The 13,642-nt window shown below is 28.9% G+C and overlaps 1 protein-coding gene across 4 annotated transcripts in view; it reads left to right on the top strand.

The window, feature by feature from the left end:
- LOC107456512 (UDP-glucose 4-epimerase) overlaps nucleotides 1-13,642 on the top strand; it is a 32,499-nt gene that overhangs the window by 18,090 nt on the left and 767 nt on the right. For all 4 annotated transcript variants that reach the window (XM_043045579.3, XM_043045578.3, XM_043045587.3 and 1 more), the window contains exons 4-9: nucleotides 1,273-1,386; nucleotides 4,277-4,453; nucleotides 4,546-4,726; nucleotides 8,028-8,113; nucleotides 11,582-11,659; nucleotides 12,767-12,881. In XM_043045579.3, the coding sequence (XP_042901513.1) occupies nucleotides 1,273-1,386; nucleotides 4,277-4,453; nucleotides 4,546-4,726; nucleotides 8,028-8,113; nucleotides 11,582-11,659; nucleotides 12,767-12,881 (751 nt within the window). The remainder of the gene's footprint in view (nucleotides 1-1,272; nucleotides 1,387-4,276; nucleotides 4,454-4,545; nucleotides 4,727-8,027; nucleotides 8,114-11,581; nucleotides 11,660-12,766; nucleotides 12,882-13,642) is intronic.

Below are 13,642 nucleotides of genomic sequence, written 5' to 3'. Positions count from 1 at the left end.
TAATGAACTAAATTCTAATTTCAAAACTATTCTCTTTAAATAACATGCATCAGTTTGCAATTCTTTCATAAAAATTGATGAACTAGAATAATAATAATTTTTTCTTAATACAAATTTAAACACACTTCCTTAGTTTGAACACGTTTTTTTTAATTAAATCTTACGTATGTTATTAACTTGCTTTTAATATTAACATCATAGTACTAAACCCACCGTACCTAGGTTAATAATTTTCAAATTAATGGAATTATTGAAAAACGAAGGACCTAATTTTACTACTTTTTATTGCTTTCTTGTACTACTTACAATTGGATACTTGCAACAAATCCCATAGTTGTATCTAATCACGTGTTGTGCATGGCGTGTTAACAGTATACAGGTGCGGATCCAGAAATTTTTCCTGGGGGGTCATAGACTCAGATCCCCCCCTACAATTAATTTTTGTTTCATAAATTTTTTTTTTTTTTTTAATATTAAAAAAAAAAAACTAGGATTTTTAATGCTAGTCTTCTCATTTATTTTTTTCATAATGAGGACAATACATAAATAATTCAAAATCTTTAAATAATAAGTGTAATGCGTTTTTTAGAAATTTTGGCAAATCTGTCAATGACTTTTTCAACATCCAAATCAATTTCTCGATGAATGTTTAATAATGCGAGTCCATTTAATCGTTCTTTATTTTGAGTATTTCTTTATTTTGACTGTTGCTGCACTAACTGGCAGAGTTATTAAAATTCTCAACAACATATTGATTGATGGATACAAATCGATGTCACAGGCATTAATAATCTTGGAAAGATCGTTGGGCACTTCAAGTCCTGCTAATGTTTACAATGAAATTATGACGAATTTCGTTTTAATCTTTTGGATTATGATTCTTTAAACAGTGAAGAACATAATTAGATGGACAAAAAAATCGATTTTTCCGACCTACCTAGGTGTATATGCCCTCTTAAATAATTTTTAAAATATTTTATTTCTTTTGTAAACTATTAAAAAAATTATTATTTTTATTTTTTCCTTCAATCTGGGGGGGGGGTCATAACCCCCCGCTGGATCCGCCACTGACGTTATAGCTTTAGACTTAGGTTTATTATTCGATCAGATTCAACTAGTCAATTTTTGGATCAGATATAATACGTGATGGCGACGTCAAGCTTGTTTGTCGAACCTGATTGGCTTACCAACGCGTGACGTTGGTTGCAAGTATCCCATTGAACTTTTCGTGTACTTTACAGTGTCTTAAAAGTTCTCTCTTTTTTTTTCCAGCACAAAATTGATTTCGTCATACATTTTGCTGCTGTGAAGGCAGTTGGTGAATCGATGCAAAAGCCATTGTTCTATTACAAGAATAATGTTGTCAGCACAATATATCTTTTAGAGGTAACATTCTTATTGTACTTACCATGTTAATTACTAAGTTTATTCTTTTATTATTAAAGAAAGTATTACATTAATTTTTATGCAGCACTTTTAAACCATAACATAAAGCCCGTGATAAAAATTTATTGGGTCGTATTCCTTAACAATATCACATAATCACCAGAAACACATAGCTTTTTTTTTTCTTCTTCTTTTTGACGCAATTCAAATCGGAATCAATTACCAGCTAAAACTAATCAATTTTAGACATATCTTTTTTAGTTAATTCGCAAACTAAAATGTTCCTGTTGGTAAATATTTTTTGTAAGTATTATTTTAGAGGCTATTATAACAATAACTTTTTGTTTCTCTAACTCCTTCAGGACCGGGATCAGATCGCTTGTATCTTGATTATCCGCAAAGAGATCGAAAATTCTATTGAGGCTATTATTACAATTACTTTTTTGTTTCGCTAATTCCTTCAGGACCGGGATCAGATCGCTTGTATCTTGATTATCCGCAGAGAGATCGAAAATTCTATTGAGGCTATTATAACAATAACTTTTTGTCTCTCTAACTCCTTCAGGACCGGGATCAGATCGCTTGTATCTTGATTATCCGCAGAGAGATCGAAAATTCTATTGAGGCTATTATAACAATAACTTTTTGTCTCTCTAATTCCTTCAGGACCGAGATCAGATCGCTCGTTTCTTGATTATCCGCAAAGAGATCGAAAATTCTATTTAACGTGATCCATGATTGTTTTTTTTTTTTTTAAGTGTAACTGAATAAGATTATGTATGAATTAAACTAAACTCAGGGGCACGACAGCTCATAGAGGGCCAAGGCATATTGTGTCCATTTTAATTTTCTTGACCTTGGGCTCTGGGGTGCAGGAGCAGATGTTCCGGATGGGTTGGGTGGTCAACCAAACGGGACTCATTTCATCGACCTACTGAAGGGATGAGGAGTCGACCTTGCCCGGCCCGACGATCGAACCCAGGACCCGTGGCACGAGAGCGCTTCTACTCAGCCACCAAACGTCTATGTATGAACACTTTTAAGAAATATTTATGTACTAATTGTTTCTTTACCATTCGTTGTTTTAGCGATTTAGGCGTAGAACAAAGATTTCTGGTGCATGTTTAAAAAAATACACATATATATTTGAAAATTACTTTTCGTGTTTCGACCTTGTTTTTTGAGTTTTTAGATTTTGCGATTTTTATTATCCGCGTAGACCTTAGCACAGATAATCGGGGCTCTAGTGGTTAAGGCACTGAACTATCATTGTGAGGAACTGGGGTTCGATCCCACTTTTTACATATCCAATATTTCTATGTTTTTAATCGATGATTAAAAGAAATTTTAGACTGTAAATTAAAGGAATATCAGTAGTTTAAAAATAAGAGAAGTTAGAGAAAAGAAATGTGAAAGAATTATTTCTATAAATTTTACCGACTAAGCAACTCGATAGTGTTTTAACCCTTTCAGCATCAATGATCTCACTTAGTATCATTTGTATTTTCTCTTATTTTATTTCAGGAATTTTTATTTATGTTATTTTAGGAAAAAAGAAAACACTTTTGGGATTTCCCACGAAAATTTTAAAATCATTTAGCTTCTCTTTCTCTCTATTTTTAACCGAAAAAGATAATTTGAAGTTCAGTAGTACAATTAGTTTTTAAATTTCCATTTCCAATGTGTCAACGAAGTGCTTGAACAGTGCTTGGTAAATAAAAAGTTTAAGGGCATTGAGCTATTATCCCTTTATGTTTTCTTCTTTTTTTTCTCTTTGATTTAAAAAATATGGAATCATTTGTAAACCATGAGCATTGAATATGATGTCTGGCAGCAAATTAATTTTATTGATGTGACAGAAGACTTCGCCTCTCAAAAAGCATGAAAAGTACTGTTACATTAAACTTTCAATACTAATAATGTATTAACGCTTTTATAATAGTGTATTTGTTTTTCAACCTTAAAATAAAATAAATTTTAAAAAATAATTCAAAATTAAACTTTTTTTATACTAAAATTAATAATAAAGGGCTCCCAAATAGCGACAGGCCCAGGACCCCGAAAAACGGCTCTGAACATATACAAGCAGTTTAGAAATAAAACACATGTAATAGATCAAAATAAAAATTTATTTTTAAACCTTATGTTTTTTAATTTACATTCACGAAAATGGCAATAATAATTAAATGAGTACTAATCCAAATAATATAAAAATATTTAATCTGCTGATTTTAAATATTTTTATTTTATCCGTAATTTTGAGATGTCACACTTCTTGTTACCTTCTCTGTAAGGTCATTTGTTGGTTGGTTCTAATGCCACTTGCCACACGAGCAAGCCTGCTTGGTGAAACCGAGCAAATTTAAGGCAGAGTGTGCGATTCTTGTTTTCCAGTAGCGCCATCTATGGCCAAGAATTCGACTTCTGCTACATCATACGTCACACCTGTTTATAAGGTGGACCCATTCATACATCCGTTCATTCATCCACAGACGAACTTGACTTCGATTCAAAAACTGAGAGTTTACTTACTTGTTGTTGCCAAAACACAATAAGAAATAATGATATGCCGGATATCACATGACACAATCTAAGCATGACATCATCAATGGACGGCGCATATCTGGTCTCATAATCCGACACAAAATTTCACTTTCAGTGGAAAAGAAAGAAGTTTTTTTTCCTTCTTAAATGTTATATCTTTGTGACCGTTTATAAGTATAATCAAACTGTTGATTAAAATCTGCTTTTCAGGTAATGAAGGAATACGGAGTTCATAACATGGCTTTAAGTAGCTCTTGTGTAGTTTATGGAAATCCTAACTTTAATGTTATATTTTTGTGACCGTTTATAACTATAATCAAACTGTTGATTAAAATCTGCTTTTCAGGTAATGAAGGAATACGGAGTTTATAACATGGTTTTCAGTAGCTCTTGCGTAGTTTACGGAAATCCTCAGTATCTGCCAATCGACGAAGCTCATCCCACAGGAAACGTCACAAACGTCTACGGGAGAACAAAATATGCCGTAGAGCAAATGTTAGAAGATATATGCCGGGCAGAAAAAGTTAAAATCTCATATATTTCTCTACACATAAAGTTTTTTTATTTTATTATTATTATAAATTTTTCTAAAGAATTTTTTTCAAACATTTACAGCAGTGGAATATTATTTCGCTGAGATATTTTAATCCAGTTGGTGCACACCCCAGTGGTCTGGTGGGAGAAGACCCTACACGTCCTTTTACAAATCTCATGCCATTTATTGGTCAAGTGGCGACTGGAAAAAAGGATGAACTTGTAATTTATGGAAGTGATTATGATACAGTGGATGGTACAGGTAAATACAGAGGGTCCCGTATTCACCACTCTAAACTTATATTTTTTAAAATCGTTTTGAAAAATGAAATAAAAATCAATTTTAAACTTTGACCAATCACTAGTGAGATCAGTTAGAGCAAATAAAAGATTTAATTCATACATGAAGGCCAATTGTTCTTATTTATTCAAATTTAAGGATGAATAAATTACAAATGCATGGAGTTTTCAAATTTGTAAACTTTTTGGCACTTAAGGGAAGCAAGACGTTTTCGATGTCGAAAATATGATTTTTTCTACCATATCGACAAGCCATTTTTTCTTATTATTAAACACATTTTAAAACTTTAAACTTTACATTTATGAAAACTACATACTAATATCATTCAATAACAATAAAAAGGAATTTAAAATGTTTATAAATTTAATTTTTATAAATATTTGAAAATTTAATGTATATATAATTTTTTTTTTACCAGACATAGCTTTCGGTACGCTCAAAAAATTTTCTACATGAAAAATCAGCAAAAAATTGGCATACACTCATGTAAATATGTTTGAAAAATGAGGTGAAATAGTTTGTTTCATAATATGTACAGAATATATTATATATAAGCAAAATAAATGTAGCATTTCTGAAAAAAATGCAAAAATTCGTTCAAATTTTAAAAAACTTCCCCTGTATAACAAAATTATAATGAAAAAAATAAACTTTATATAGTTAATGAAATGTAAATAAGGTATATGTACAAGCATGGAAATTTTCATAACTTTACAATGATTTGTTTTTTGTACGAGCGTACCGAAAGTTATGTCTGGTAAAAAAAAAAATTATATTTACATTAAATTTTCAAATATTTATAAAAATTAAATTTATAAACATTTTGAATTCCTTTTTATTGTTATTGAATTATATTAATATGTAGTTGTTTTAAATGTAAAGTTTAAAGTTTTAAAATGTATTTAATATTAAGAAAAAATGGCTTGTCGATATGGTTGAAAAAAATCATTTTTTCGACATCGAAAACGTCTTGCTTCCCTTAATAATTTGTGATTTTCAATGCGAATATTTTCTCGACTTCGTTTTTTTTAAGAATATTCTTAAAATATGGATAGGTAGTCAGGATTATAATTTAGGATAGTCAATATGGGAATACCCTGCATAAACAATTAAATTTATTTAAAAATTTCACCAAGATTACATTACTTTCTGATTTTGCTATTTGTTTAACTATATGCCTTCAGATGTTTGTATATTATGAACAAAAAGTATAATATGTTGTTTACAATAGTGTAGTTGATTTTGTTTATTATGATCATGAACGGGTGTTTTCTGCATAAGCATTTACTTAAATCTGATGTACAATGCGCAAAAGAGAAAAGATAACTCTGAACAACTTTTGATCTAATGATCGGATTTTCAATATCGTCTGCGCTAATTAGATCACCCCCTCGAACCATTAAGAATGAGTCCTAGAACATGAAGATCTGATCATTAGATCAAAAATTATTCAGGCCGGTCTATTTTTCTTTTTATTTGCATACTATACCTTGAATAAGTTGTATTTTTCTTAGTGTTGTAGTTCAAAGAACATAAAAAATTGATTGTACATATTTTAATCATATCTAGGAAACTATTATTTAAATTTTTAAGATAATATTGAAATTAAATTAGGCTTTAGATGTTTTTTTTTTTTTTTTTTTTTTTTTTGATGAATTATAGAGTTAAATGCAGAACTAAAAGAGTAAATGTATTTTTTTAAATATGAAAACGATAGTAAAACAAAGAAGTATAAGAGAAAATTTAAAAAGATGAGAATTTGAGATTTTTTAATAATAGTTACTTTAAAAGTTAACCAAGGAGAAAAAAAGTTATGTTTTAGTGTTAAGGAGTCATCAATTATTCGGTAGTTAGCCGATTTTGCTGAATATCCGGTTAGGCCAGATAATTTTCTTTTTCTGGTCTTAATAAAATCATTATGAATGAAAAGAATTGATGCAAAAAGTTGAACTAGACTTTTGTATAAGATTTGGCATAAATGTGTCAGCCGGGACTCGTAATTAACGGAGGTCCAGAACCATTAAAACTAAAATTGGACTTGTAAATATGAACTCGGATCCTTTTTTCTTAAGTTTTGGTTACTTTTGCCAACATAAATCTGCTGGCGAGATATTTTTTTAAAATTTTTCACGATTTAGAATTTGAGGATGCGTCAACTCCCTACGATTTTTCGAGCAGCGATGGCTCAGGGGATAGAGCGTTCGCCTTCCAATGAGGCGAACCGGGTTCGAATCCCAGTCGATGCGAATTCCGCATCTGGCTTGCACCGACCACAGTGCTGACGTGAAATATCCTAAGTGGTAGACGGATCATGGGTTAGAGTCCCCTTGCCGTCAGGCTAACCGTGGGAGGTTCTCGTGGTCTTCCTCTCCATGTAACGCAAATGCGGGTTAGCTCCATCAAAAAGTCCTAGTCCACCAAGAAGGCAAATTTCTCCCAATACTCGATCCAGGAATTCCCTTGTCTTCTGAATTGGGTTCAAAATGACAAGGCTACGGAGTTGAATATTAGTAGTCGTAAACCCATAAGATTGGGTCGGCTGTTCAATAACTGTTATAAAATAAAATGCTGCATAAGCGGAATCACTGACATTTTTTAGAAACAAATTCAAGACATTCTCATTCTAATGAGAATGTCTTGAATTTGTTTCTAAAAAATGTAAACGAACCCATAATTGCAGTTAACATAATTCTTTTTAATTAATAATGAGCAAATTTAGTATACCTGGATAATCCAAAAAATGAGTGTATTTAGTAATTTTGCACTAAGCAGGGTTGGAATTGTTCACTACAATATTTTTTCATACATACTCTTAATTTTTATTTTTAAAAACCTTATTCTTAATCAAATTTGTTTTAAGAAAATTAAAAAAAAATATTTAAAGCTTTGAACATGGTTACAAGCTTTGCAGTCTTAGCAACACCCAAGTGATTCCTTATTTTACTATTTGCTATTCAAAACCAAATATTGAGAACATTCTCGAAAATTGAAAAAAAAAACTTATCTTTTATTGTTTATATTAGAAAAGCAAAAAATGTTAGAATTTATAAATTTTTTAGAGCCATCTGTTGTTAAAAGTAGAATACAACTACTTGTTAGACACTGTTATTATATAAAAAAATAAGATTTTTCAGACACAAAGATTTTTCCAATATTTTGGATTTTATGTGTAAAATAAAGTGTTTTAACCTAATAGACAACCCAGGTAGAGAGTGAATACAAATAATCATTTAAGGAAATGCAAAATTGTTAATTCTTGCAGGAGTTAGAGATTTTATACATGTGATGGATCTAGCAACAGGGCATGTAGCTGCTCTGAAGAAGCTTGAAAAAAATTCCAGATACAAGGTATAAATTAGTTGAATAATTTATTATTTTTGATTGCATATCAAGTTATATCTATATATATATTTCTCTTACACGGCACCAAAAAAAGTCTCATTACAACTCCCCGAATGGCAACGTTAGAAAATCGACTAATGATTGCTGCTAAAAATGTCACATGCCAAATCTAGATCAGGTGGCTCAACATATAGCGCTTTTAAAAACGGAAACAATAACCAGAGTGAGCATTGTCAGGTTGTTCAATTCAGATTCATGCCCTAAAAACATGATAATAAAATTTAATACCATCTAAAGGACTCTGTAATGGCACTAGATTAATTGTTACAAACTTGCAGCGTAATTTAATTGAAACTAAACTAATTGATGATGATGAAGCAGGTACATTTTTCATTCCGAGAATACCTCTAATCCCCTCTGCCGTTTTCTTTTAAGAGAAAACAATTTCCTATTAGGCTGGCCTTCTCCATGACCATAAATAAGTCACAAGGTCAGACTTTTGAGAAAATCAGTTTAGTATTGACTAAACAAGTTTTTAGTCATGGACAACTTTATGTTGGCCTGTCAAGAGTTAAGTCATTTGACAGCCTTTCAGTAATTGCTCCATGATGCCAAAACTATAATTGAGTTTTCAAAGAAATTCTAAATGCTTAGTGTTAATTTCTTAGAGCTTTACAGAAAAAAAAGTTTTTTGGAAAAAATTTAATTGAAACTTTTATTGGCAGTAGGCAAGGGGAACTGCCAAAATCAAAACTCCCCGATTAGAAATGCAGCATTCTCGGGTAATGCTAACAGCTATGCATTTTAATTTATTGAATGTAAAACATCCTTATTTTGTTCTAAAATGTTATGTACTTTATCACAAATGTTAATTAATATAGAAATTGATTTCAATAATGCTGATCACCGAAAAATATTTTATTTGGTGATAAAACAAATTTTTGTGTTCTTGAAAATGAAAGACTTTTTGAGGGTTATTATCTCACAAGGAAAAGTTAGGGTTTAAAGTTTATATTTTTAAATAATAAAATTTTTTTCTAAAACTTTCAGAATTTCTAGCATTAACTAATTTATTATACACTTTTAGTTGAATTTTGGTGAGCAACTGCAATATTTGATAATTTATTTTGCTAATATGTTTTTCATTTAGCTAATGTTTTGATTTTTTCACCATGTACAATCTAAATAGCTAATATACTTTTTTAAAAGCCAATAAGAACATTGATAGAATTTTTCTACATAAGTACAATACTATGTCTTTGATGATAAAATACTATGTCTTTGATGATAATATACTATGTCTTTGTGCTAGAACATTGTGTTCATTGGCGAGCGAGCGCAGCGAGCCATGGTTTACGGCGTGAACCACATAGGATTGCGTTGTAATTCTCGGGGGTTGGCGAGCGTTAGCGAGCAGGGGGCGGAGCCTCCTAGTATTAAAGAGTTTGAATGCAACTATTCAGACACATTTTACACAAAACAATGATTGAAATGCAAAAAAAACATTAGTTTATTTTAACTCAGTTGCAGTTTGTAAATTTCTACATTTGTGAATGATATTTCTTTTTATTCATTCTCTGCAATGTTTTTTTAATGTTAAATAAATGTAAAATAAAATTTTTGCTTTCAACCTGCATTTTATGACCAGAAAATTAATGAAATAACTTAAGTTATTTAAATCTTTATTTACTTTATTTTTCCTAAAGAAAAAAAAATGCTGTTTGTTTAACTCACATATAATTATTAAATTTTTTTTCAGTAAAATAAACTATTACTGTTTATTTTTTATTATAAGCATAACATTTCACGACATAAATTATTTTAATGATATTGCTCAAAAAATATATTGTATAAGAATACAACACAGGAAACGCTTGCTGAAGTGCTTGAAGTATTCTCCTTTGCAATTTTTTAAATCGGAAACTTGTTATTTTTTTCCCAATTCATATGTTTAGTTCATCAGTGTGCACAACCAAATCTTTCACCAAAAAATAAGCACCTTTTAAGTACTTTTTAAGCACTCGAAAAATATTTTTAACCCTATATACATTAACAAAATGCAAAATAATTTTCTAACACTTTAAGTGATCATGATAAATAACTAGTTTTTGACAAAGAACCTTTTTTTTTAAAATTATATTAACCATTTAAAATGCTTGAGAGAGTTTTCGTTGAGGTTAGAAAATGAAGCCTGAAATTGAGATTATCTTGCAAAATGCAACAGAGTTGCACATGAGAGTACAATGAACCCTCCGAACACAGCTCAGGAGACGCAAATGCAGACTCCCAATAATACAAAATAAATCCCAATTATTTCATCATACAAATGCAAAATAATTTTCAAACACTTTAAGTGATTATGATAAATAACTAGTTTTTGACAAAGAACTTTTTTTTTATTATATTAACCATCTAAAATGCTTGAGAGATTTTTCATTGAAGGGTAGAAAATGAAGCCTGAAATTGAGAATATCTTGCAAAATGCAACAGAGTTGCACATGAGAGTGCAATGATCCCTCCGAACACAGCTCAGAAGACGCAAATGCAGACTCCCATTTATATCATCATACATGTAAAATGATTTGCGCTTTTCTACGCTATGGACCAACGGTACGCCGAAATAGATCGTGGTTGAATGAATTGTGAAAACGTTGAATAGAACAATATGAAAAGCACGCTTTTGCATAATATGTGGCGAAAATCAACATGGTAAAGAAAAAATATCATTTTCGAAAAGGGAAAATTAAGCACTTTTAAAAAACACTCAATGAAAAAAGCACCTTTAAGGGCTTTTAAAATACGAAAATCGAAAATAAGCACCTTCAAGCACTTTCTAAAAACCCTACGCACCATGTTCACAAATGAAAGCATTAAGGATGCTTTTACCCTATCATTTGTAAGTCCTAAAAACCTTTGTATACATTTGAATTAAAATTATTTTAAAAAAATATACATATTTACATTCAATAATTATAGAATGTTTTTAAATACAAATATTTATAGCAGAATAGAAATTCTTTTGTAGAATAGGAATTCTTTTGAAAAGTTATCAGAAAAAAGCTAATGAAAAATAAGTTCCAATTATTAGTTTAATTCCTGTTGAAACAGCTTTTAAATTATTGTATTTGTGCATTGGAGTAGTGGTGACTTTCCCCATACATACGCAGAGAAATGTAATTTTACACACATAAGTTAATATGAAATCAGATATTTCAAGGATTTCAGAATATATTTTTTCATTTTACTTTTACAAGTTTATCAAACAATTTACATTTGCAGTTTTACCAATTTTAGCTTGTTTACATGGTAGTGAGACAAAGATTATTGTTTAAACTTCGTTTCCAAATCTAATTGTAATTTGAATTAACATTTTTTTTCAACATTTTAATAAAACATAAATTTAGAACTGTATAATATCATAGTTTTGAATACTGAAAGAATTAATTGCTTATTATTAAAGTGTCACTATTTTAGGTTTACAATTTGGGCACAGGGCAAGGTGTAACAGTCGCTCAATTGGTGGAATGTTTTGAAAAAGTTAGTGGAAAGAAAGTAAGTCATTAAACTGAAATTAATATCTTTTTAAAAAAAAAAATTGTTCAAATGTTTGAACTGTTTAACAGTTATAATTCATGTGTGTTATGTATAGCTGTGTCACAAAGATTTACAATGTTTAATCTTTTGAAATTTGAGTTTTTAAGTTCTGATCTAGCCTAAATATTCACATTCACACAAAGAAAAAAGTGAATTTTCACAGTTTACTCAATGTAGCTTTAAGATCACTCCATTTCATATTAACAAAAGTTAATAGCTATCACCTTATACCTACTTACCAGAAAATAGCTCATATTCTGAATATTTTTAAGGGAATTAAATATTACTGAACAATAGCAAGGGTCTCTATTTCTTCTTCAACGTATAAAATAATTAGAAACATTTAAAATACTTGTGTTTTATATATTTATTTTTAAAAACGTATCAGCCTGTTATTATTTACTTTGTATTTCTCACAACACAAATGAGAAGTTCAATAATAATAATAATAAAGTATAAAAAAATCCAAACATTCAAAAGCCATCTATTTTTATCATAGTTTAAATTAAATTAGAAAATTGTTCACATTCATTGCATTACCTGTAGTAAATTTAGGTTTTCCACTGTTTCCTTAATTATTATTTTTTTATTAAAGATTAAAAATTTTTATATTCTCAAATTCCTTATAGCAATTTAAATTTAAACACCTGTTTTATCAAAATGCAACATATAACTTTAAGTAAAATTTTCTTTTAATCTATATAAAAGATTTTCTCATAATTCATATTTTATTTCAATCTACTTAATAGGTATAGTGCTTAAAAATCGAGACTTTTTTTTGTACAATTATAAATAACATTATAACTATAAATACAATAACATAACTTTTAAAAAAATATATAAATAATTTTAAAAAATCAAAATCTAAATACTATACATTTTTAAAAATTCATAATAGAGAATGTTTGGCTTAAAAAAAATAAAAAAAAAATAAGAAAATTTGGATTCACTTGATCTAATACCTAACTTAAATAGACTTTATTACTTTAAGATAATCATTTATCATTAACAACTACAATAAAATTAACTAATACATCAAAATAAAAGTGGTATATTTTTAAACAGGTGCCTTTTCGGTTAGCTGATAGAAGAAGAGGAGATATACCAGCAATTTGGGGTGATAATGGTTTGGCAGAAAAAGAATTGGGTTGGAAAGCAGAATATGGATTGAAAGAAATGTGTAAGTATAAATCAAAGTAAAACAATAATTATATTAGATATAAGTTAATAATTGCAAAACAAGGGTTTTAAAGCTTGTATAAAACTCTACATTTTTTTTAATATTTTTGGATTTACATCAATAATGAGCAATTCAGTGTCAGGAATGATGTCATTAATTTTTTTTTAAAAAATGCTTAAAGCCATTTATAAACATTATTCCAACTTAAGGTAAAACTTATTCTAGCTAGAATAAATAAATAAAATAACTGAATTACATGTTTTTATGATTAGAAGTTAACATATAAAAATGTAATCTCAAACTCTATATAACAGTCACAAAATAATAGCCATTGAAAGGGAAAGCACAATCTATGGCACTAATAGTTTAGCTAGAAAAAGGTCTTAGCTTTTTTTTCTTCACTTTTTTTATTTTATCTCTTGAACTAACTTATGATTGTTGTTGACAAAGTAGTTTTAATGCAAAATAGTAATTCATTATTTTCTATTACTTAATTTAACAATGATTGGAATTTTTTTTTGTTGAATGATCAGTTATAAAAAGTTTTACATCATGTAAAAATGTTAAACTACTTTTCAACCTTAAAATTTGAATACTCATTAAATAAATATGATATGTGTCAAAAAATATCTATCAATAATTACAAAAACAATATATATTTTATTAATTAGATATATTTTTTTTAAAATTTCCAATTCTGTATTCAATGCATGTAAAAAAAATTTGTTTGATTATAAATTGAATAATAAAAAAATAAAATT

This window comes from Parasteatoda tepidariorum, chromosome 7 (assembly GCF_982258835.1).
Source record: "Parasteatoda tepidariorum strain Cologne lab strain chromosome 7, Ptep-v5.0, whole genome shotgun sequence".
Classification (NCBI taxonomy): Eukaryota; Metazoa; Arthropoda; class Arachnida; order Araneae; family Theridiidae; genus Parasteatoda; species Parasteatoda tepidariorum.
The sequence above is the reverse complement of the archived record's forward strand: the minus strand, read 5'-3'. Positions and strand labels throughout refer to the sequence as shown.